This window comes from Erpetoichthys calabaricus, chromosome 12 (genome assembly GCF_900747795.2).
Source record: "Erpetoichthys calabaricus chromosome 12, fErpCal1.3, whole genome shotgun sequence".
In the NCBI taxonomy this organism is placed as follows: Eukaryota; Metazoa; Chordata; class Cladistia; order Polypteriformes; family Polypteridae; genus Erpetoichthys; species Erpetoichthys calabaricus.
Window position 1 is genome coordinate 108,892,381 of NC_041405.2, and position 26,345 is coordinate 108,918,725.

At 37.3% G+C, this 26,345-nt stretch overlaps 1 protein-coding gene across 1 annotated transcript in view; it reads right to left on the reverse strand.

Moving 5' to 3' along the window:
* Window positions 1-615: 615 nt before the first annotated feature.
* The window catches only part of zgc:152774 (uncharacterized protein LOC553526 homolog), a 101,207-nt gene continuing 75,477 nt past the window's right edge, over window positions 616-26,345 (reverse strand). The window contains exons 10-17 of the mRNA XM_051935192.1: window positions 26,006-26,098; window positions 21,642-21,770; window positions 18,982-19,059; window positions 18,557-18,596; window positions 10,197-10,318; window positions 9,359-10,094; window positions 6,496-6,791; window positions 616-3,624 (exon numbers count right to left, since the gene is read on the reverse strand). Of these exons, the coding sequence (XP_051791152.1) occupies window positions 3,474-3,624; window positions 6,496-6,791; window positions 9,359-10,094; window positions 10,197-10,318; window positions 18,557-18,596; window positions 18,982-19,059; window positions 21,642-21,770; window positions 26,006-26,098 (1,645 nt within the window). The 3' untranslated portion in view covers window positions 616-3,473. The remainder of the gene's footprint in view (window positions 3,625-6,495; window positions 6,792-9,358; window positions 10,095-10,196; window positions 10,319-18,556; window positions 18,597-18,981; window positions 19,060-21,641; window positions 21,771-26,005; window positions 26,099-26,345) is intronic.

Genomic DNA, 26,345 nt, shown 5'->3' on the forward strand with positions numbered 1-26,345 from the left:
GGTGAAGACAAGTCTTTAAACTGGTAAGTCAGTGGAATCGCAAGAAAGAAAGATGATGAAGGGTAAAGAAGAAGAAAAAATAACTCAGGGTATGCATCTTTCATTAGTGACCTCTAGATAATATTGTGGCCAGGATGGAAATAGTGGTCGGATCTGAAGGCAGCTAGCAGATGTTTTTCAATTAGGTCATGAAGTGCTCATTTTTACGGGCAAAGCACCACGATGGTCGGAAAACATGCTAGGCAAGTACTTGAAAAAAAACGCACAAAGAAAGTGAATGTCAAAGTTCAAAGATGAGACAAAAATCAAAGTCTACAGTTGTAGAACACAAGCTTACAAATGAAGTTTTAAATCTTTTGAATCCAAAGCTTAGATGCACTTAAAACTGCATTGCCTTCTTTTGAAACTATGTGGTGATGTCACACATGACAATCAAAGGATTAGCAATGAGCAACAACATGGCTCCATCATGAAAAATAATACAGAAAATGGCTACAAAACCTCCACACACAATGGCGCTGAAATGACACATCAAAAACAATATTGTTTTAAAGACCATTAAAATGAAACAATTATTTTAACAACTGGAAAAGAAGCAATGAGGTGTAAAATGAATCATGATATACAGGAAGTGCATTTTATTTAGCAGCATGTGTTGTTATGTTCATTTTAAACAATTCTTAAATACATTTGAGTAAACTGTTTTAAACTACTTAATGCTGTGAACTCACACAAAAAAATAAACACAATGCAAACATATTGCTTAAGTATTGTTGTCAGTTCCCCTCTGCCCATATTCAGAACCCACTTATTCCTATACAGAGTCAAGTGTTGCCATAGCCTATCCCTGTAGAATTAAACATAAGTGCCAGATTAGAATCACTCATAAGCCCAAAATGTATGTCTTTTAAACGTGGATGTAGCCCACTCAAACAAGACAGCCTTGCTGTTAGGGTTCCTAAAGCAATAAGGCAGCAACATTGACAACTGTGCCACTATGCTGACCATTCTTCAGCAGATGAAGACCTGATGTATATGACCGCTCAAGAAAAATTCAAGATTTAAAGAAAACAGTATGACAAAGATAAGAACATTCTCTATCTTTAAAAAGCAAGAGGAAGGTAAGTTAGAAACACAACTTGAGCATCAACGCCCCTGAAGAAGGCTCAGCAGTAATTGTTATTTTCAACTTTCTTTTATTTTTTTTAGGGTGACTATAACTTTAGGGCAGCACAATGACATGCTGGGATTGGTTCCTGTCCTGAGACTCTGTAATGGAAAAAATGGGTTCAGAAAGCCTATTTGTTTACTTTGATGCAACGCCTCAATTGTTTTGTATGTCACACCAACTCATATAACATTTTTTACATTCCTGAACTGCTTGCAATGCCGTTCAGTAAGTTACTTTTAATGCTTGTTTAAGACACCCATTAAAGCTACTGTAATTACATGCCAATAGAAATGCACACATACTGCAATTTAATCAGCCTATGGAAAAATTTGTATTCAACTTAAAGGCTCTTATTTTATTAAAAAATTTATATAAAATACACACAAAACAGCTAGCCACTCTTCAGTACAAACACACATTAAAAATGCACACATACTCAAATGACATAAAAAAGGCAATTTTCTAAGATTTACAAGTTATAATACAACAAGAAACATCTGGAGTTCAACATTTTTTTAAATGAAATCCAAAAAGGTAACGAAAAGGTGCAGAAGTGTTTTGTGTTTGCCAGCACTGTACACTTCTTTTTCTCACTGATGCAGATGAATTCACTGCATCATTCTGATTATGTGTAATTTATCAAGCATCTATTAAATGATTTTGTATTTTAACATTTTACTTTAAAGTGAATTGTAATGGTGTGCTCTGAGAACTAAAGCAAAAGACTGATATAATGTTCAACACAATGCAACTTATTGCATCAGTAAAAAGCACCTTACAGTATGCAACGTCAAATATTTACTTTACTCATTGCAGTTTTCTTTTTTAAAACTTTCCATCTACAGTAATGATGTTTGGGCCACTATGGAGAAATTTCACCTAAAACTTGGATTGCTTCCCCTTCTGAAGGCTGGTATTGCCAATGCCTGCACTGACGCACTGAGCATGTTTGGGACAAAGTGATAAAAAGTACAAAGTACTAGGGACACTTCCCTAACAATATGCAAATTAGGCCAAAGATAATGGTTGCATTCATTTCTAGGCACACTAAACATTTTCTAGTATGGTTCTCAATATTCAGAAACATGAACTGGACAAAACATGCTTTAAATGAACTACATGAACATTGAATTGCCTACCTTAATCTTTGAGAATGAATTTTCTGAGATTTCTTCATGCTACCTGTAGTTAAACCTTTTTATGATTTGGGAAAGATATTTTAAGGACCAGGCAAAACATGTCAATTGAACAACCCAGTTTTCAAAAACAAAAAACATAAGATACAGAGTAAGTAGAAGGTGAGCTGCTGTTTACTCTCTGCATTGACATTTCAGTAGAGCAGAAGCTAGCAGTTAGAACTATGGACAGGAGTTTTTTTAACTTCTGTGCTTTTTATGTAGGAACTGATTGTAACAGTGTTTTTCCTTGTGCTGGTTCTTGTTTGATTAGAGCCTTACTCAAGCTTCTAATAACTGTATGAAAACATTTAAAAAAAATTAATCCTGACTTTTCTTTTAAAATATTTTTTATTTCTCCTTTTCTGTTTCAGCTTGTTTGATTTAACTTTTACAATCTCCTCTTCCTCCAGCCTACCCAGAAGTCTAAGGCCAATCAGCAGGCTAGTTAGCCTGTAATTTGTGAATGGTGATGTTGATCTTCACTACGCAAATGGATTCAACTGCTTAACTATAGTTTGCTCCCACATTTTCAACCCATGGTAGAACTTGGGGTTTAAATTGGGTTGTGTAACTGAATGAGAAAAAACAGACATGCAAAAGTACCTCTTCAAAGAACACTTTCCGAAGTTGCTGTGACAAAATTGGAAATTTAAACCATATTTTAGTGTAAAAGAATACAATGATTTCATAATGTTTTTACCAGTTATGATAAGTTTCATGACATTTATGCAAAAACACTTTTTAAAAATATGTTGATTTAAATTCTTGGATCAGAAGGTACATTCAAAAGAACATTGATAAATATTTCTTTTGAAAGTCCTCAGACCTCGCTGTATTGTTCCATGAACAATCATAAGTTGAAATATCATCATATTTGTTTGTTAAAGACATACTGTTTAAACCAGTACTACACAGGCAGTCTTCTAAGTATAATTATGTTGGTAATGACATTGTGCTACTTTTAAGCATTGTAGACAATACAATTGATAATGCTATTTTCAAGACTTTGAACTTGCACTGTAGGCACTTCATAACTAGATATAACAGTCAATGGTTATCTAGAAGATAAGCAGTTAAGGCCAAAGATGGTATAAAAAGTCAAAGGGCTTATTGTTCTTTACAGTTCAGATTTTGTTGGCTTCAATAACCTGCTCCAGAATGTGGTCAATGTCCCCTGTGTCGTAGTTGATATCCTGAAGGTCCAAGTGAGGCAGCACTGAAGAAAGCAGAAGAGCCACATTCTCCCTCAGTCTACGTACTTGAACCAGGGGCATACTGTAAATTCCAGAAGAGACAACATTTTTAATAGACCTGACTGACCACTTCTTAACAAAATATCCATAATCGTTCACTTTGGGTGGAACTCAGTCCCTATGCGCTAACAATGTTTCCAACAAATGTGTTATTTAATTAATTTGTAGTTTATTACAAAATGTTCTATTGTAACATTCTTCTTGTTATTCTCTTATCCAGGTTTGGGTTGTGTGAAGCCAATACCAATACAAGCAGAACTGGACATAAGGTAAGAACCAACCATGGATAAGGCAACAGTTCACTTTCTAATTATGAAATAGCAATTCTAACAGTCACTGAAAAGAACTGTACAGAAGCTGTTCAAGGCAGATTGGAAGAGCAGATCTCTTTTCCTACAGTAAACCATTATCCACATTCTTTTAACAACCCCCACCTATGACTACAACCCTTCTCACTCTGATTTGTAACTCATTTGTAACCCAGGCTGACTTCCCTCTATTTGTGTTTACATCTCCAAAACTCTTTTCCTGTACCATTTAGAAGCACATGACAATTATCAAATTAAAGAACAGACTCTTAACTATCATTTGCACATATGAAAACAACCATAATAATTTGCTTAATCTAAAAATGAACTCAAAGTATACACTTTGAAACCTATTTTAGTAAAAGAAACACAGAGGGACGGTGTTAAGGCAAGCAGCATTCAGGGATCTTTTCCTGGTATTTGGTGACATTCCACCATAGCAAAATAGTTGCTTTACCTCTTCTTCTCAATGTTATGACAGAGTGAATGACCACTGAAGCAGTGCTCAAGACTGCTGGGAGTCACTGTGCCCACACCCAGTGGGTAAGGAAGAAAAGAAAGGTACAAAGGCTGCCAAATATCACAGGCAGAGATTAACGATCACATCACTGGTATAAGAAATGTCAGAATTTCTTCATAGGATCAAAATGACTGAGCAACTGGGTACTAAATCTTGAAAAAAATAATTCTTTAAGATGTAAGTAACCATAAAACCTAAAGTCTTAGTTTTAAGGTGGAATTAGACTTAGTAAAAATCCACAAATTTCCCTACATGCTAGAAACCTTTTACAAATCATAAAACTGTAGGTATGGTCCCTGGCTGCATAAGGCATAAGCTGCTTACTTGCATATGACTTAGAGACAAGGTATGTGTATGTTTCTGTATCCTTCCAAATGACTGTTTTTGTGCTACTGCTGCCTCTCCTGCATGTATATTTTAGACTACTGATCAAAAGTTTTAGAACACCTCAGTTTTTATGGAAATGCATGCAGTTTAACATCTTAATGTTTTTTTAAATCAAGGCATACAACAAATAATGGCAAGTAAAAAAATAAGGAATCATCAAGTGTATGAAATTAGGTAAAAGGTAACCCTTTTGACTCAGAATGCCAGTCACTCTGTGCAAGCCTCCGACAAAAGAACCCCAGACCATCACATTTCCTCCTCCATGTTTGACAACTGGTGTCACACACTGAGGAACCATCCTTTCACCAACTCAGTGGCATACAAACACCCTATTTTGTCCTTTAAGGAATGGCTTCTTAGCGCCACTTGCCCTGTCAAACCTGCAGCACAAAGCCTCCTCTTTGTATTAGAAACTGAGACTTGCCTTTTTTTTGACCAGTTTAGCTGTGCTTGAAGCTATTGTGCTGTCGGGTGCCTATTACGCAAGCTGGTCACCCTCTGGAACTTGTCTTCAGATTGGGTTGTGACTTTGGGTCTGCCAGATCTCTTCCTATCAGAGTTTCTTCCAGTTTCCAATTGCCTTTGTATTGTGTAGGAAGCCGCTCTCACGGATGCATTGATTTTTTTTGCAATTTCTCTAAATGATAGATAGATAGATAGATAGATAGATAGATAGATAGATAGATAGATAGATAGATAGATAGATAGATAGATAGATAGATAGATAGATAGATAGATAGATAGATAGATAGATAGATAGATAGATAGATAGATAGATACTTTATTAATCCCAAGGGGAAATTCACAAAAAAGGCCAGCGTTTCTAACGGTAATGAGGCTGTGTCGCATTTCATTGTTACTTGCTGTTTACTTGCCATTATCACTGGAATTTGAAACTTTCTACAGTGTAATACTGTCCAAGTAGAACTTCTGCGGGTGTAGTAACACAGGTTGTTCCAACTCTGCTTTAAGACAGACAGAGGGTTTCTACGTAATCAACAGAAGTTGGGACACCTGTGCAAATTGTTTGCTTCAATGGCTTCATTTACTTTATTTTCTGTAGGTATTCACCTTTTAGTTGTTCACCGAAGAAGGCCCATTTGTAATATTCTGAAATTGCCTTTTTTCAGTTTTTGCTAACCTAAGCTTTAAATTTAAACCTCATTGCAGATTACTGCTTACCTTTTTATCATTTTAGGTCATTCATTGAATTTCAGCAAATTAAATTTGAAGATGTTGTAAAAGGTGTTTTAAAACTTTTGACTGGTAGTGTATTTTAGAATGACAGTCTGAATACCTTTTATTCTGCTTTTAGGTATTTTGACAGCATTGGTTACCAGCCCAGGGCACTACTCCATTACAGGACACATTATCTGTGCAACCCTAAATCATCAACTAACCTAACAATATTTCTATGGGATATAAGAGGAAACCTGGTGCATGATCAAAAAAAAAAAAACACACACAGTGAAAATGTGCATACTTCACACTGATGGCAACTGGGTGCAGGATTCAAACGTTCAAATGCTGAATTCATGAGGAGACAGCAGTCTACCAATGTACAAATCTATTAAAGTGTGCTTATAATGTTTCTAACAGTCCTAAAGGAGATCAGGTTAAAAAAACTGAATCAACTAAACATCTAAAACAATGACAACATTGCCCAGCTGTGCCTTACCCTTCTGTTGAAACAGATTGCGTGCTGGTAGCTTTGTCCAGGGTCTCTTTTGATCTCTTCAGTCTGTGATCTAGCTGTTTCACCTGGTTTTCTAAGTTTTGTTTTTCAACTCGTAGTCTGTCTAACTCTGAATTCAGAGGTTCAAATGTGCTATAGTGAATATTTTTATTCTTTTTGCTATACAAGCAGACTTGCTCACTGTTCACAGTGGATTGTGACTGCAGCAGAATTAACTCTTGTTGGCTCTTGTTACACTCTTCTTGCAGTTGTGCTCTCTCCAGCTCAAGCTGAGTGACCTGCAAATATAGCGCATGGTTAGGAATTCCATGTATGAAAATTTCTATATTCTTATGACTTAATTGTTTGTTAATGAACAGCTAATTTAAAGCTGAAAGTAAAATTAATAGTATTTCAAAATGCTTTTCTTTCAGCTTCTATGTTGGAAATATGCCACAGTGGCTAGAATATTGGGCTTTAAAAAACAAGGTTGGTAAATGAAATCTTACAAGTGTAAAAACATATACAGTTTGTACATACTGTATGCTGTATATTTTCTGAGGAAGGATTCAGATGTGATCATGACTGCAGGTCATTTTATTCTGTTCAGGACAGTAACTGAGCCATAAGAAGCTCTGATGGAATGTACACGGACATTGTCTTCTCTTGTCCAAGCCAGTGGAGCGGGCTGCCACTCAAAAATGGGGTGTTATACCCATAAATTATGTACAGGACCCTAGAAGTAGGTACACATGGGATGGTAATGTAAGAGATGAGCAATGGGTGGCCAATTTCCCAGTCCAACTGGTGGTATCAGAGTGGCCTTATATATTATGTCTGGCCTGCTGCTAATTTCTGGAGTGCAAAGGTGACCTCAAAGTTGACAGGCCCTTTAATAGAGCACTGGGACACCTAGGAGTATTTTAGAAGGAAAAAGTTACAATGTCATTGTTGACCCTTAGATGTTACTGCTGGAACATGCCTGAAAGTGGTTCCAGTCCAGGGTTTTAAAATCTTCCTCTTAGCTGAGCTCTGAGTCAGGAGTGGAATGACAGGTACAAGTTCCACTGATAGGAAGAGGAGAGGCCAGAAGCGGTGTAAAGAGGTACGTTTTGTGATAAAAAAAAAAAGTGTATGGGATATCCCACCTAAAACAGAAGTCCTGTTCAAGCAGACCAAGAGGGGCTGCAGGAAGGTTTATTTTTTTGTTTATTTTTGTTTGTACATCTCATAATAAACAAAACTACATTTTTGTGCATTTTCAGTATTTAGCCTATATGACATAATGTTGGATTGAGATTGGCTCATGAGTCTCCACTAGTGTCCTCTCATATATTTATGTATGTAAACAGTTAATTAATAATTAATCACAGTATGTTGAGTTACATTGGGAAAATGTATATGCTAAATTCCAATTATTAATGAACCTCTCTGAAGATACCCTGTGGTATCTGGCACCAAGACGTTAGCAGCAGGCCCTTTCAGTCCTGTATGTTGTGAGGTGACGTCTTTATGGACTTGTTTTTCCAGCACATCCCACAGATGCTCAATCAAATTGAAATCTGGGGAATTCGGAGACCAATTCAACACCTTAAACTCTGTCATGTTGCTCAAACCAGTCTTGAATATTTTTTCCAGTGTTCCAGGGTACATTATCCTGCTGAAATATACCACTGCCATAAGAGAATACCGCTGCCATAAGGGGGTGTATGTGGTCTGTAACAATCTTTAGATAGGTGGTTTGTGTCAAAACAACATCCACATAAACCCCAGGACCCAAGGTTTTCAAGCACAACATTGCTCGGAACATCACGCTGCCTCCACCGACTTGCCTTCCTTCTTCACATATTGCATCCTGCTGATATCTCTTTCCCAGGTAACCAATGCACATGCACACATGGCTGTCCACATGATCTACAAGAAAATGTGATTCATCAGACCAGGCCTCCTTTCCCCATTGTTCCATGGTTCAGTTCTGATGATCACCTGGCCATTGTAGATACTTTGAGTTGTGACAGGGGTCAACATGGACAATCTGATCAGTCTGTGATTATGCAGCCCCATATGCAGTAAGTTGCAATGCACTGTGTGTTCTGACACGTTTCTCTCATGTCCAACATTACATTTTTCAACAGCTTGTACTCTAGTAGGTCTTCTGTGGGATTGGACCAGATGGGCTAGCTTTTGCTTTTCACATGCATCAATGAGCCTTGGGCACCCATGTCCCTGTCACCAGTTCATTTGTCATTTCTTGGGCCACTTATGGTAGGTACCTACCATTGCCCACTGGCAACACCCCACAAGACCTGCTACTTTGGAAATGCTCTGCACCAATCGTTTAGCCACCACAATTTGGCCCTTGTCAAAGTCGCTCAGATCTTTACACTTGTCCATTTTTCCTGCTTCTAACACATCAATTCAAGAACTGACTGTTCACTTGCTGCCTAATATATGTCACCCCTTGATAAGTGCCATTATAATGAGATAGTCATTGCTATTTACTTCTCCGGTCAGTGGTTTTAATGTTGTGGCAGATCAATGTATAATAATGGTGTGAGTACTGACAACCAGAAAATATAGTGTAATAGTACCATAAAGACTTGATTTTGTTTCCAAAACAAAGTGCACAAAAACATTCTCAAACTCACCCTGGGCCAATTTACAATCTCCAGAAAAAAAAAAAAATAAATACAGCTTTTAGGGAGCTGGGGAGGAAACTGAAGCAGACAAGGGAGGATTGTGAAAACTCCACACAGACAGCAACTGGGCAGGAGAAACCCAGATTTCTGGATCTTCAGTGCAGCATCACTACCCACTGTGCAAAAGTAAAATAAAACAATAAAAATAAACACAGTGTTACTGATACCTTGAGCTGGTACTTGTCTCTTTCTGCGGAGATGGACTTTAATGTAGTAGCAGCTTCCTTCAGGCTCTGGCTTAAAAGATCTCTTTCTTGGCTAACCTCATGGTAGGAGATCTCTAACTCCTCCATGCTAGACGGCAGCTTTTCCTTTGAAAAACTTTGATCTTTGCTCATATTTAAAATAACAGGACCACCCAGCATCCTTCGTAATCCATTAGCCTCATTCTCCAACTCAGTGATTCTTTCAGACATAGCAACATTTTCTGCAGACTGTAATGGAACACTGGCAGTAAGGTTGAAGTCATCCTCATCCATGTTGTCTACTAAATTATTATTTTCTTCCATCTCTCCTTTAATTTCACTGTCATTTTTCTTTACAACATGAAGTATATTTGTCTGTGTCGTAGAGCAAATTGATTCTGATACTCTGATTTCTGAGTTGTGCAGAGGGCTATCTCCATTCAATTTTTGGTCATAAACGGTATCTGTATCCTTGGCATTTTCTGAATCTTGGGAAAACTCATTTTTTATTTTTCTTAAGGTGGACTTTGCCTTTTTTTCTTGGGTAAAGATTACATCATCATCAACATCTTCATCATGTTCCTCAGACATGTCATCGTCACCCTCTTCACCATACGAGTCTTGAGCTTGGCCTTTTCTTGTATATTGGTCAGCACATATTGTAGATTTGGGCCTCTTGCTATAGCCGGCATTATTGGAGACTGTTTTTCTTTTCTTGCTGGAGAAAAAAATAATAAAGATTGGCAATATTAAAATACAAAAAAATATAATTGTCCTAAACATGGAAAAACACATCATTTATTAAATACTTTTTCCAAACCTGTTAAGTGTTAAGGACTTTGGACTCTCCATTTTGGTTGAAGATTCCATTTCACTCATTACAGTGCTGTGCTTTGCTGTTTCCAACAGCTCTTCTGAATCATCCTGCTTATATGCAGTAGCCTGAAACATTTTAAAGTTCCGCTGTCAGTCTATAAAATGACTACACTTTATCCACATGATCAGCACAATCAGCAAAGTGAATTTTTATCTAATACCTAAAAACATACCTCTTAGAGCATTTAATTAATTAATGAAATTGTATTGTGACTTATACAGAGTATAACTACACCCTTGTTGATAACCAAGGAAAGAAGTTGAACTTCACATTTGAAGGTGCTATTTGGAGTGCTGTAAAAGGTACAATTGGTCACTATAGAATAGCCCTCATTCTGGAAGCTTCAGCAATGAAATAATTTTTTTTCTTTCTATAAGAATGAGAACAAAATTTTGGCAATGCTTTGTTCCACACATGTCAATTTCAGGTAGTCTCATTCAGGTAGGGCTAATTCACATTATTGCCTTCACTCATGGATTTCTGAAGTAAATAAACCATTACAGCGTAGTGTATTTTCCCCATATAATTAAAAGATGTGCGATTTTTTTTTTGCTACCATATAGAACAACCATTCTCAGCCTGCAACATGCATTTCATGAAAGTTGCTCATAACATTTATATATGTATATCTGTTTTCACTAGTCAATTAACTTCAATGGCCAAGATATGTATTTTTGATTTGCTATACTTTGTTAATTTTTTATTTGTAATTTCACATGATCTTTGGGGGGATCAAAGAGGAGGGTCAGCCATTGTACAGTGTCCCTGGAGGAAATTTTAGGTTAAGGGCTTTGCTCAAGGCCCAACGGAGTAGAATCCTTTCTGGCAGTAACAGTATTTGCGTCACCTTGGCTGCTCCGATTCCCCAAAAAAACAAGTATGTTTTTAGTGCTTTTTCAAAACTCCCCAGACTCTGGGTGCAATGTAATATTAAACACATGAGACATCTCAGTTTTAGGAAGAGTAACATTAGAGATTGATGGCTGTTTTTTATATCATTTAACTGTAAAAAGTACAATTATGAAATGTATAGTAATTACATATTAATATATTTTTTATGAAGGAGAAGAAAGTAAAAACTATCCAGGATGTAAATATTTGACTTCAATTGCCTTTCTTGAAGCCTGACGGCAAGTGCATGATATCGCTGTAACCATCAAATTGTCTGAATGCACAGACAATTAAGCAAGGTGCATATTATTTGAACTTAACCTGATCTGCAGCAAGATGTTCACTTCAACGACATTAGACACCATAGTTTGTTCTCTTGTTTTAATAAGGTACAAGTGTTGTAGTACTACCAGTAACGGCGCACTGCACATTACACTTGACTTGAGCAGTTTTCATCCTCTTTCTCTGTACATTTAGCATTCATTTCCTGGGCAGCTTTTCTTTTCTCCACCCTAGCGGCCCACTTCTTCTCTTCTTTCATCGGCATCTTTTCTTGTTAAGACTGATTAAGTCAGTGTTTGTTTCGAAATTACTTAGTATGTTCTGTAATTTTTCACCTTCAATCTGCCTCAAGAATGATTTAAGATATGAAGAGGTAGAGGAAGTGACGGCAAAGGTGGTAGGGATGAGAATGGCACCCATACACATGCGCCGCACAGCCGCTGCCAAGAGTTAACTCTACAATAAAATAAAATAAAAATAAAAAGAGGAATAACCTTGGAGGTCAATCATCACCCCGAAAGCGGAGAGCAGACATCTCATTGTATATGTGTACCAAATTTCAGGTCAATAGGTCAAACGGTTTGCAAGCTACAGCTGATTTAAAATCCTGGACAGACAAACAAACAGCCAAGGTAACATATTATATATAAAGATATCAGGTACAACAGATTCTCATATTTTCATAAGCAAGGTTTACAAGACAAAATATACGTATAATATATTCCAACTATTCATCTGTTTTCTGACTTGCTAAATTCAAGTTAGCATCGCAGTGAGTCACAGTAGGGCTGCACGATTAATCTTTTTTTTCTCATGATAACGATATTTATGACCCACGATCAGTTAATAAATATCGTCGCGATTTTACAGTATAAAGACCAAACTGTTTTTTATGGGCTGAGTTTACGGATTGGACTGCGTCACTATGACGTAACTGCGTCTAGATTGCAAGCGCTTTCTGAAGCAGTAGAAGTCAATAGCAACAATAACAGTCAGTCAGAATAAACATATGATAGCGGAGCAACGTGAGGAAGGTGCAGAAGTGCGATCGTTAGTTCCTAAAAAGGGGTCATACTCAGTTGTCTGGAACTATTTCGATTTCGAGGAATGTGATGTTGATCAGGTACGAGTCTTGTGCAAACTTTGCTCCTGTTCCGTCCAAACGTCCCAAGGTAACACAACAAACCTCATCAACCACCTTAAAAGCCACCACAAAGTACACTATCAAGAATTTCAACGACTGAAGGCACAAACAGCAACAACAAAAAATTACCAGCCATCCACAACACAGACAACAATATCAGGGACATTGTTCAACGCAATACCATATTTGCCTAGCTCGCAAAGACACTGGGAAATAACAGAGGCGATCACGTACCATATAGCCAAGGATATGTGTCCAATAACCACCGTGAGCAGTGAGGGGTTTAAAAAAATGATCGCAACACTTGATAAAAGATATAGCATTCCCTCACGCAACCATTTTTCCAATGTTGCGCTGCCCTCGCTGTATGCAAAATGCCGAAAAGAAATAGAAAGAGAAATTCTCAGGCTCAGCCTTGAATATTTTGCTGCCACGACCGACTTATGGTCAAGCAGAACTGCGGAACCGTATTTGAGCTTGACAGTTCATTTTATTGACAGCGAGTTTGAGATGAAAAGCAAGCTTTTGCAAACTTTGTTTTTCCCACAAGACCATACAGCGGAGTTTATTGCAGTGGGCCTCAAAGAAGCGATGTCCGCTTGGGGCTTGGTGGAAGAAAGACTTGTGTGTATCACAACGGACAACGCAGCTAATATGATTAGGGCAGCATCTGTGAATAACTGCCCGAGGCTACACTGCTTTGGTCACAGACTTCATTTACCAAAGGAATAATCGTCATTATTAATCGTGATAAAAATTTTGAGCAAAATAATCGTGATAATCATTTTTTCTGTTATCGTGCAGCCCTAAGTCACAGACTCTCTTGCAGCATCAGGCTTACTTGGAAAAATAATCCTTGATGAAGCAGTTAAACATATTCTCATCCTCATTTACAATGTTAGCTTCAACCCAGTCACAGGGGATGCACAAACCAGTGTGTTTCTTCGTGCCGGTCCCAAGCCCGGATAAATGGGGTGGGTTACGTCAAGAAGGGCATCCGCTGTAAAATTTTGCCAAATCAATATGCGGACAACAATACAAATTTCCATACCCAATTGGTCGACCCTGGGTTAACAACGACCGCCACCAGTACTGTTAGCCAACAGGGTGCTGGCGGAAACTGGGCTACTGTTGGCCGAAGAAGAAGAAGGAGAAGAACGAGGGCGGAGACGTGTCCGGAGGCAGGAGGAGAGGAGGAAAGTAAAGAGAGTGGAACTGAGGGTAGGAACTTTGAATGTTGGCAGTATGACTGGTAAGGGGAGACAGTTAGCAGATATGATGGAGAGAAGGAAGGTTGATATATTGTGCGTGCAAGAGACTAAATGAAAGGGGAGTAAGACCAGGTGGATTGGAGGTGGATTCAAATTGTTCTATCATGGTGTGGATGGGAGAAGAAATGGGGTAGGAGTTATTCTGAAGGAACAGTATGTCAAGAGTGTTTTGGAGGTGAAAAGAGTGTCAGACAGAGTAATGATTATGAAGCTGGTAATTGGAGGTGTGATGATGAATGTTGTTAGTGCATATGCACTGCAAGTTGGGTGTGCATTGGGTGAGAAAGAAGATTTTTGGATTGAGTTGGATGAAGTGATGAACAGTGTACCCAAGGGACAGAAAGTGGTGATTGGAGCGGATTTCAATGGGCATGTTGGTGAAGGGAACAGTCGAGACGAGGAGGTGATGGGTAGGTATGGTGTCAAGGAGAGGAATGAAGAAGGTCAGAGGATAGTGGATTTTGCCAAAAGGATGGACATGGCTGTGGTGAATACGTATTTTAAGAAGAGGGAGGAACATAGGATTACGTACAAGAGTGGAGGAAGATGCACACAGGTAGATTACATCCTATGCAGAAGAGTCAATCTGAAGGAGATTGAAGACTGCAAAGTGGTGGCAGGGGAAAGTGTAGTTAAGCAGCATAGGATGATGGTCTGTAGGATGACGTTGGAGATCAAGAAGAGGAAGAGAGTGAGGGCAGAGCCAAGGATCAAATGGTGGAAGTTGAAAAAGGAAGACTGCAAGGTTGAGTTAAGGAAGGAGTTGAGACAGGCACTGGGTGGTAGTGAAGAATTACCAGACAGCTGGGAAACTACAGCAGATGTAGTAAGGGTGACAGCAAGAAGGGTGCTTGGCGTGACATCTGGAAAGAGGAAGGAGGAAAAGGAAACCTGGTGGTGGAATGAGGAAATACAGGAGAGTATACAGAGGAAGAGGATGGCAAAGAAGAAGTGGGATAGTCAGAGAGATGCAGAAAGTAGACAAGAGTACAAGGAGATAAGGTGCAAGGTGAAGAGAGAGGTGGTGAAGGCTAAAGAAAAGGCGTATGATGAGTTGTATGAGAGGATGGACACTAAGGTGGGGAAAAGGACCTGTACCGATTGGCTAAACAGAGGGACCAAGCTGGGAAAGATGTGCAGCAGGTTAGGGTGATAAAGGATAAAGATGGAAACATACTCACAAGCAAGGAGTGTGTGTTGAGCAGAGTACTTTGAGAGGCTGATGAATGAAGAGAACGAGAGAGAGAAGAGGTTGGATGATGTGGAGATAGTGAATCAGGAAGTGCAATGGATTAGCAAGGAGGAAGTAAGGACAGCTATGAAGAGGATGAAAAATGGAAAGGCCGGTGGTCCAGATGATATACCTATGGAAGCATGGAGGTGTTTAGGAGAGACGGCAGTGGAGTTTTTAACCAGATTGTTTAATGGAATCTTGGAAAGTGAGAGGATGCCTGAGGAGTGGAGAAGAAGTGTACTGGTGCCGATATTTAAGAATAAGGGGGATGTGCAGGACTGCAGTAACTACAGGGGAATAAAATTGATGAGCCACAGCATGAAGTTATGGGAAAGATTAGTTAGTGGAAGCTAGGTTAAGAAGTGAGATGATGATTAGTGAGCAGCAGTATGGTTTCATGCCAAGAAAGAGCACCACAGATGTAATGTTTGCTCTGAGGATGTTAATGGAGAAGTTTAGAGAAGGCCAGAAGGAGCTGCATTGCGTCTTTGTGGACCTGGAGAAAGCATATGACAGGGTGCCTTGAGAGGAGCTGTGGTATTGTATGAGGAAGTCGGGAGAGGCAGAGAAGTACGTAACAGTTGTACAGGATATGTACGAGGGAAGTGTGACAGTGGTGAGGTCTGTGGTAGGCATGACAGATACATTCATGAGGTCTGTGGTAGGCATGACGGATACATTCAAGTTTGGGATTACATCAGGGATCAGCTCTGAGCCCTTTCTTATTTGCAATGGTGATGGACAGGTTGACAGACGAGATTAGACAGGAGGATTAGAAATGAGTACGTTAGAGGGTCAGCTCATGTTGGACTGGTTTGCAGAAAAGTCAGAGAGGCGAGATTGCGTTGGTTTGGACATGTGCAGAGGAGAGATGCTGGGTATATTGGGAGAAGTATGCTAAGGATAGAGCTGCCAAGGAAGAGGAAAAGAGGAAGGCCTATGCGAAGGTTTATGGATGTGGTGAGAGAGGACATGCAGGTGATGGGTATAACTGAGCAAGATGCAGAGGACAGAAAGATATGGAAGAAGATGATCCGCTGTGGCAACCCCTAATGGGAGCAGCCGAAAGAAGAATAAGATTTACAATGTTTGCTTCACCATATCAACCCATCCTGTATGCTTTGGGGATGTGGCAAAAAAAATAAGAGCACTTTAGGAAAAAAACCCATGCAAACATGGTGAGAATGTGCAAACTACTCAAACAAAGAGACGTGTCTGCGATTTGAGCTATGTTACCCATTGTGTAAAGTTATTATGGAAAGGGCTCTTTTCTGTTTTTAATCAATAGTTACCACGCCATTATTTATTTATAGATTAGTGATTGCTGAATCTCTTGCATAATGTAATGAAAATCTATCAACACACTAACACACCTCTCCTCCCGGTTTCAAAAATGACCTACAGAATTGATGCAAAAAAGCACAAAGCACTGTGGACGTTTTTCTTCAGCTAATGTATGATCCAATGACATTGCTTTGCTTTGCTCTATCATAGGTATAATTCAGTGTTCAGGTGTGCACACTATGCAATATTTTCCTGCTCTCCCAAAGGTACACTTTGAAAGGAGGATGATATAGAGATGTATATTAATAAAATGAAGACTTCAGATTTAATGAGTTTAAGTAGTCACAATTACTATTCACTTTTGTGATTATTTTGTTTGTGAAATACAAAAATGACTGCATAAATTGTTAGGTGTACAATTTAAAAATGGGAAATGTAGCTTTAGAAGCAGCAATAAATAATGCTTAAACGACTACTTCAATAAAAATTAAATACGTTTTTTTGCAGTCATGTGTAAATTTGCTGGAACACATATACAATAGAGGGACTTCTGACCTGAAATGTTCTATTCTCTACATCTTGAAGTGTCTCTAGCAGGAGGCCCACTTGAACACATACATGTTTGTTCTGAAACTATGTCATTTTCTTTAGAGTCACCAATGTCATTTGAATGCTAAGGATGCCCTCTGGTGGTCAATGAATGTTAAGTAAAACAGTCACCACATCATGGATTGACATAGCTTTTTAAAGTGAGGTAGTCACTGAGAAACACAAATGGTGTTCTGAACAGCAGGGATTTAAAGTGGGTGATCAAACACGTACATGAGGGACTGTCTCGAAAAATATTTCACACAGAATGTCAGTGGATATGTCCCTTATTCTGGTTTCTAATGGAACATCTCCAGGGGTGAAAGGTAAGGGTAAAACAAACAGCAGACAATGTTGTATTGTGTATTGAAGTGAACATGCGTGATGAAGGTTGAATCTGAAGTAAATTTGGACAAGACTAGAACAAGTTGTAATCAGACAGATCTGTAGAAGTTTTCTGTGGAAAAAAATGCAAGTGCATATACTGTAAATGAAAACAGGAGAATGACTGGGTGATGTGTGCTTTGTGATGGATGGAGATGAGTGTTATAAGGCAAACAAGAAGGCTGAAAAAGACTTGTTAGGAAATGGTATCAGAAGAATAGGACTTACTCCTAAGACCAAGAAATGCACAGGAAGGGAACAGAGCAGCTATTCCCATTTTTTTACAGACTGGGATGTGAATAGGACTCCACCAATGCACATTATTACATACAAGTATTATTGGTGTTACATTTAAAAGAGAATGCATTTGGTAAAAAATTGTAAATAGGTATACAACTAAAGAAATAGATTTTACTGTAAAACATGTTTTTCAAGACTTCTTTATGCAATAATAATTGCATAATTCAATACAAGGCAGGAACTAGTCCTGAACAGGGTAATAATAATAATTCTTTACATTTATATAGTGCTTTTCTCATACTCATGCACAGTCACACTCTGCAAATTTAAAAGGAATCAAGCACACCAGTACTTCATTTGGATGTGGGACAAAAATAAACAAATAAAAATAAATACATAAAAATCACATGGACACAAGTAGAATGTGAAACTCCACAAGAGTGGGCCAAAATTCTAAACCTTTCTTTTAGAATTGTGAACTGGCAGTGCCAACTACTGTTCCATAACGCACACTGCTCAAATGTATATTCATTTTTCAAATTAGCAAAAAAAAAATGGACATGGGTAAATAATATGAAAATGTGGCTCAGGTTTCCTTTTTCTGATATAATTTTTATTAGTTTTACACATTACATTGCAATGTATTAATTACAAGTCAGTAAAACATAAATGTCATATCTTACTAAAATCAAATCTGACAAGCCCACCCCCACTCACATACATTATTCAAATTAATGTCAACATCAACCTAAACACTTACTTAAATTTTATTATCCACTACTCCTATCTCTAAGTTTTTAAACTTTTATTCTAAGAACTAAACTACCTAAAATGATATACTCCTCAATGAATACACTATATAATGCAGTTAAATTATTAAACATATTATAGAGCACCAATGTTACATTTATGCAAGTTTTACACTTTTAACAGTTCACAATCAACATTCTGTATTTTTCTTGAGGACACTTTAGATGTTACTCACCTGAACAGATTTTCTTCTTTTTTGATCTAGGCTTGACTCCCTGTAGAAGAAATAACAGGGTAGTAAGAAAAGTTTTCATTATAGGTTTCAGTTAACACAGAATTTTCAGATCATAGAACACTATGAAAGATCTGCAGTTTCCATCAGTTACTATATATAAAACATGGGAAATTATCTAGCCTTGTGATGTTTGAGCTGCTTTACAGCCTGGAATCAAAAGTTCATTTATTTTATAAATACTGTACGCTTCCCCATTAAACAATAAAAAGAATACATGTTGGCAGCAGTCAGTTCAGCTTTATGCACTTGAATTATTGTGACCTAAACATCTGGTTTTACACCACTGAACAGATGATAATTGAAATGTCACAATATATACTAAAAAAAACTAAAACAACATAAGCAAAGAAACAATGCTAAGTTACTGTTTTTTGAAAGTCTTGTCATAGCTTGGAGTAAGTTCATCTTCACTTTCTTCTTGCTCCTCTGGGACTATACAGTTCCTGCAAGTACAATGAAACAAAGGAGACTTTAATAGATACAGTTAGGTCCATAAATATTTGGACAGAGACAGCTTTTTTCTAATTTTGGTTCTGTACATTACCACAATGAATTTTAAATGAAGCAATTCAGATGCACTTGAAGTGCAGACTTTCAGCTTTAATTCAGTGGGGTGAACAAAATGATTGCATAAAAATGTGAGGCAACTGAAGCATTTTTTTAACACAATCCCTTCATTTCAGGGGCTCAAATGTAATTGGACAATTGACTCAAAGGTTATTTCATGGACAGGTGTGGGCAAGTCCATCGTTATGTTATTATCAATTAAGCAGATAAAAGGCCTGGAGTTGATTTGAGGTGTGGTGCTTGCATGTGGAAGATTTTGCTGTGAACAGACAACATGCGGTCAAAGGAGCTCTCCATGCAGGTGAAAGAAGCCATCCTTAAGCAGCGAAAACAGAAAAAACTCATCTGAGAAATTGCTACAATATTACGAGTGGCAAAATCTACAGTTTGGTACATCTTGAGAAAGAAACATAAATGTTATTAAAATCCTTCCATTTTGTTTGCCAGGTCAGTCAATTTAGAGTCAGCAATTAACCTAATACACACATCCTTGGGATGTTAGGGGACATAGGGATGAAGGGAGAAAATATCATAGACGTGCACAGAATAAGCAAATTCCCCCTCGTCTCCCACCAAATTGACCACAGCAAGGCCAGAAACTGAACTCTTGTCACCAGGAGCAATGCACCAGTACTGGCTGTCTGCTACATTATTAAAATGTGTTTTATTCTAATGCTCACAGAGATGATTAGTACTGACTAATTTCCATTGTCACCATCAGGAAGTTACTAAAGGCAAATTGTTTACAAATAAACAAATAAAAAAAATACAAAGTACTGAAAGGATCAGTTTCAACAAACAGTATATTTTACAGTACTGTATGCACTTCATACAATACTAAAGTAATTTTTAATCACTCAGATACATTTGCATTATAAAATAATTTATTTACTATTAAGTATAATATAAAGACAGCCACATTAAGCACTACATTTCTCTGAATGGCGCACAGTGAAGAAAGTACTTTTGTGCAACAGGTAACTTAGGCCAGTGTCAATAATTGATGGAGTCACAGTCTGTCTCTTTTAAAAACAGATACAGGAAGAACAACAGAAGCTCTTAGTTTTCTTTTCTACTCCAGGACTCTGAATGGTCAACTTTTACATGGAAGAACAATTCTGTTTTGTTTTATATATTTAATAGTTTAAATAACAGGAAATGACAGCAGCACAGCAGTTAGTGCCATCACCTCAAATCCTGGTTGTGTGAATCTAAATCTTCTATTATTTGCATACTTTTCTCTCTCTGTACTCTATTTTTCCCACCCCATCTGAAAGATAGGCAGGTTAGTCTGATTGAAGACTGCAAATTCACCCAAAAAGAAAATGTAAGCAGGTGAGTGAGGCTGCCCTGCGATGGACTAGTTGTCCTAAATCTGGTGTTGGATCCACGTTGTGCCCAGTGATGCTGGGATAGACCCTGTCCTACAATTTTTTAAGTGAGTTACAGTATAAAAATGAATGAAACAAGTAAGTGAGGGAAAATGATAAACACATTTAGTAAAGGAGAAAGATGAGCATATTATTATATTTTTTTATTTTCCAGGTAATGCTAGCAATTGAAAATGCATGCAAATATAAAAAAGTTCTGAAAAGCAAGTACTACTCCTTGCAGTACACTAAATAATCACTGTAATGTATTCCACAATTAAAAATCCAAAGTTTGAATTTTGGTGTTATGGCAAGGGAACATGTAATTCTACAGATAAACATAATGCTATAGCTCTTGTCTAAATGTGATTCAACTTCATGTTTATTATTCAACATTATGAAATTATTTTTTTCTTGAAACTGCAATATGTGACTAAAATTTGGGATGTGCAAAATCTTAAGTTGTCATCCGAAGTGTTTCCTACACACAAAGAGTACAATTACTCAACTCTTATGTTGTGGTTTATGTTATAAATTTAGTGGCTTTAAAGCTAAAAAGATGTGTGCAGGTTAAAAAGTAATAGATCATAAAAATGTGAAATACAGTATATTATAATCTTTATATGAAGTTATCCAACTTTATGATGATATTAAGTCTATATTTACGCATATAGGGAGATTAATTAATTTAATAGGTCTATTTATTGGGCAGAAGTAAAGTTTGGATGAAAGTTAATTCTACACTGAAAAAGCAAAATGAAAACTATAAAGAAAACATTTTGGCTGTGTAGCATATGATGAAATGCTTTAATTCTTTCTTCCTTTCTCAGTATGGAATTAACTTTAATTTTTTTTCTACTTTTTGCAGATATACACGTTGATCCATGTTGAAAACATACATTGTCATACTGAAGAATTGCATGTTATGATGAGATACAGTAGATTAGTTGGTTGCTGTACTTAAATACTGTGCTTTTATTTTACTTATTCACTCTTTTTGCATATCTCTTCATTTGAAAATTGATCAGTGACATCATGGGGAAAACAGCAGCAGTACCCAATGCTGAGTTTTTCCAATGGATTCTCACCTGAACTTGGGGTTGGGATTGAGATGGCAATACCATGGTTCAGGGAGCCCCTGATCTTCAACAAATCTGGGCAATTTCCTCCATTTCAGACAGTCTTCACATTGAACCCATATTTGATCTGGCTTTTCCCTTTCAGAAACAAAAAACACACTTGTGAACAACAAATATGTTTGAGTGCAAATGAAATAAATATACACATTATACTGCAGAAAGGCAGGACATCAGTTCTAAACTGTCCTGTTAGTATGGCTAGTTCATTAACAGAGACAACAGAATTAAAAGGAAAAAGTCAGTTGCAGTTGTACTTGTATAACTGTGTTCTTAGTGACAATGGGGCAGCCATAAGTTTTTTATGCAGTTGGTTTATTATGACAATCTTAGATAAAATCAGTATTCTGCTTTTTCCTCTTTTTGTTAAGAATCTTATACAATTTCCAAATAAAGATGCAGGTGAAAAGTAGTCAAGGGCTACTTAAAACATTTACTCTGTCATTCATGCTGGCATTTAAAAAGATAAACCTTTAGCTGAAATATCACAATAGAGAATGTTTGTTTTTACATAATGCAATTATTCTTAACTTTTGCTCTTGTTTTACCCATTTTGAACTTAAAGTACCAATAAAATATTTTACAGTATACTGTATATTTTGCTGAAGTATATGGTTTTGTTTTCCATTTGCTTTGTTTTTTTTTGGCCAAATTAATTAAATTGCTCATTTTTAAAACAAGTTTAGTTAGTTATTTTGGCAGAATTACATTACCATGGTGATGTTGCTCAAGTTTGTCTGGTATCTGTGTATATTTTAAAAAATGTTACATAGATACATACAGTACATACACACAGTTAATTCAGAAAGTATTCAAACCCCCTCAACGTCTGTGCACTATTCTGTTGTAGATTTAATTTTAAAAGGATAAATTTGCATTTTTTTCCAGTCAGTCTAAAATAAATAATCTATATTGACAAAGTAAAAACATCCATCCATCCATCCATTTTCCAACCCGCTGAATCCGAACACAGGGTCACGGGGTTCTGCTGGAGCCAATCCCAGCCAACATAGGGCACAAGGCAGGAACCAATCCCGGGCAGGGTGCCAACCCACCACAGGACACACACAAACACACCCACACCCACACACCAAGCACACACTAGGGCCAATTTAGAATCGCCAATTCACCTAACCTGCATGTCTGTGGACTGTGGGAGGAAACTGGAGCGCCCAGAGGAAACCCACGCAAACACGGGGAGAACATGCAAACTCCACGCAGGGAGGACCTGGGAAGTGAACCCAGGTCCCCAGATCTCCCAACTGCGAGGCAGCAGCTTTACCCACTGCGCCACCGTGCCACCAAGTAAAAACATGTTTTTTGAAAAGTTTCCAAATTTATTAAAAATCAAAAACTGAAACATCTCATTTTTAAAAGTATTCAGACACTTAATTCATTACTCTGCCAGTGATTGCAGCTTTGAGTCTTCTTGGGTAAGTCTCTACAAGCTCTGTACACCTGGATGTGGACAGTTTTTCCCATTCTTCCTGTCAGATCCACTCAAGCTCCATTTAAATTGGATGGGAAGCTTCAGTAAACTGCCATCTTCAGGACTTCTATACATGTTCTACTGGGTATAATTGCGGGCTTTAGCTAGGAAGCTCAAAGAATGTCAGAGATTTGTCCCAAAGCTAATCCAGCAATGTCTCGACTGTATGATTCAGCCATTGCTGTGCTGCAAGGAGAACCATTACTCCAGTCTGAAGTTGTGTGCACTCTGGAGCAGGGCTTCTTCAAAGACCTCTCTGTATTTGGCTACATTAATCCTTTCCTCAGTACTGACCTGTCTCCCTGTCCCTACCACTGAGAATCATCCCCACTGCATGATGATCCTACCACCATGCTTCACCATAAGGCTGGTATTAGGCATGAGATAAGCTGTGCTTGGTCGTTGCCAGAAATAGTTCTGTAAAAAAAATTAATCTTTTCTCTCATCAGACCAGAGAATCTTTTTCCTCATGCTATCATGGTTCTTTACATGCTGTTCGGCAAACTCCGAGTGCAAATTGGCTTCTCTCTGATTGATGTGAGTGCTGCTGAGATGGTCGTCCATCTGACAGGTTCTCACATCTAAGCAGAGGACTTCTGAAGCTCTGTTAGAGTGACCATTGGGTTCTTGGTCGCCTCCCTGACCAAGGCTCTTCTTTTCCAGTTACAGTACTCAGTTTGGCTAGAGAATGTCCTGGTAGTAGCAAACATTTTCCATTTCACAATTATTGAGGCCACCATGCTGCTAAAACACTCAAAGCTTAAACATGGTTGTTATAGTCTTTTTCTGGATCTATGCCCAACCACAATTTTACCATTAATATCTACGGAGAGTTCCTTTAACTTCACGGCTTATTTTTTGTCCTGACAGGCAGTGTGAATTGTTGGACCTTATATACACAGGAGTGTGCATTTCTCCAATTAATTTGCCAGAGGTGGACTCAAATCAAGTTCTAGACATATCTCAAGGAGAACTAAAGCAAACAGGATGCACCTGACCACAATTTGGATTGCAACAGAAAAGAGTATGCATACTTACGTAAATGAGGGATTTCAGCTTTGATTAATACATTTTGAATAAACTTGCAAACCTTTCTGAAAATATGTTTTCATTTTGCTTGAATTGGTTATTGAGTATAGACCGATGGGCAAAAATACTTTCTGAATCCATAGTGTGTGTATGTGTGTGTGTGTGTGTGTATTCCTTTTACAACAGATCATTTGAGAGGATGTTTTAATCCTAGACTTGGATTTGAAGTATGACTTCAGCCTGTCACTACAACATTGACTTTAAACTGGCAACCAACCGCAGACGGGGAGCCATTACACTGCAGGGCAGACTCAATCACACAATCAAACACACTCCTGCAAGGCTAGTTTAGAACTGCCAATCAACCTAACATGCACATGTCTGAAATGAAGCAGGAAACCATAGTGCTAAAAGAAAGCTAACAATAGAGGCAAATTTCTTTCCTTCTCAGAAACTACTCAAGTTATTTCCATTAATGATTAACTCATTATTTCATCACTTTAAACATTTAGAGTTTGAAGTGACCAGAATATCCCATAAATATTTGAACTTCAAACATGGTGTAACTTGGAAATAGCATGGATGAGAGGGGACTTTTCAGTATATCAATTCTACAACAGCATTTGAAGTTCTAACATAACTTGATCATTTTTTTTTGTTTAACTCCGTACTTTGTTTCATTTTCCTTAATTATTGTAAAGGTTTTTTGAAGATTCAACATCTGGTTATGACTATTTTTACAGTAGCTGTGCTTCCGGCAAATTGGTGCTGCCAGCATCTGTTATGATGAATTGTATGACAAATGTGCACAATTTCCAGAACAGATATAAAATACTTTCTTTGTATCTCTTGAAATATTTTTGTTTCATTTCAGTAGCTGAAATATACATTTTACATGTATTTGGCTATTTTGTTTCAAATTTAATTTGATCTGCATATATTTTATAATGACATTCATACTGCTGAATGTGGAAATACAAGTGGTACTTAGCAAACACACAAATTTATGATAATTTTACAACTGAGTACACAAAATTGAGTGCAGCTAATCATTATGGTGCATACACAGAGAGATGGTTGAAAATATGATAAAAAGGGGCTCCCAAAATCCCAAACATAGCAATTGGTACTCCAAGTGGCTGCAGGTTTTAGTTTCAACTAGTTTCACAATTAGTGAGTCATTTTACCTGTAAATGATGTAATTTAAATAACTGGACTTTATTTCTCTTATTGTATTATTTATTCAAAAAGGCATTTTAAAACATTTAGAAATATTTGTATTTTTGCTACAGACTTAATTGTTTAACTCTCCTTTTTCTGTTGTCTTTGTTCATTATAGTTTGCTTCTTAAGTGTATCCTAATGACAGTTTACAACAAGCAGATCAGAGGCCCGAGCAAATAACAACAAATGCAAAAAAAAAGATTGCAACTTCTGCACTGTCAGGACCTCGAATATACTTGTTAGTAAATAAAGGATTATTTAACCAAACGCCTGAAAAAGCAGAATGAAAACAGTATTATAATATAAACAAACAAACAAAAAAAAACCACAAAATTATCCCCATGTAACATACTGCACATAAATGCTCGATACATTCCAATAAAAAATAGCCAAACTTAAGTTTTGCAATTTCTAACTGATCCCAAAACACAGAAACTGTTAAATAACAGCTTGCTTAACTGAAATAGGTCCAATTAAAAGTAGCAGTTGGACTGAACAAAAACCTGCAGCCACATATGGTCCTCAGGACAGAATTTACAAAATATAGCTCTGAATTTTTAGATAATACAACTCACTCCTTGTTGGCTTCACACTTCTCATTTGCTTTTGTTTCCTTCTTCTCCTTCCAGTAATCATTAAGTTTCATTCCAAGAGCAGCCAAAGTCAACCTATAAGAAAGGAAGCACAGATGTCACATATTATCGTCCAAGATTACAGACTACTTAATAATAAGATTAATGAGTAATAAATTATTATACAAGATTAAATCCTGAAAAATATATATTTTTTATTTTGAATAAGCAAAACACTATACTTTGTAGTTCGTAGGAATTAATGTTTAAATAAAAATCAACATTACGTTGCATTACGGCTGTGCATTTTAATCTATGCATTACACACATTTTTTATTTCAGA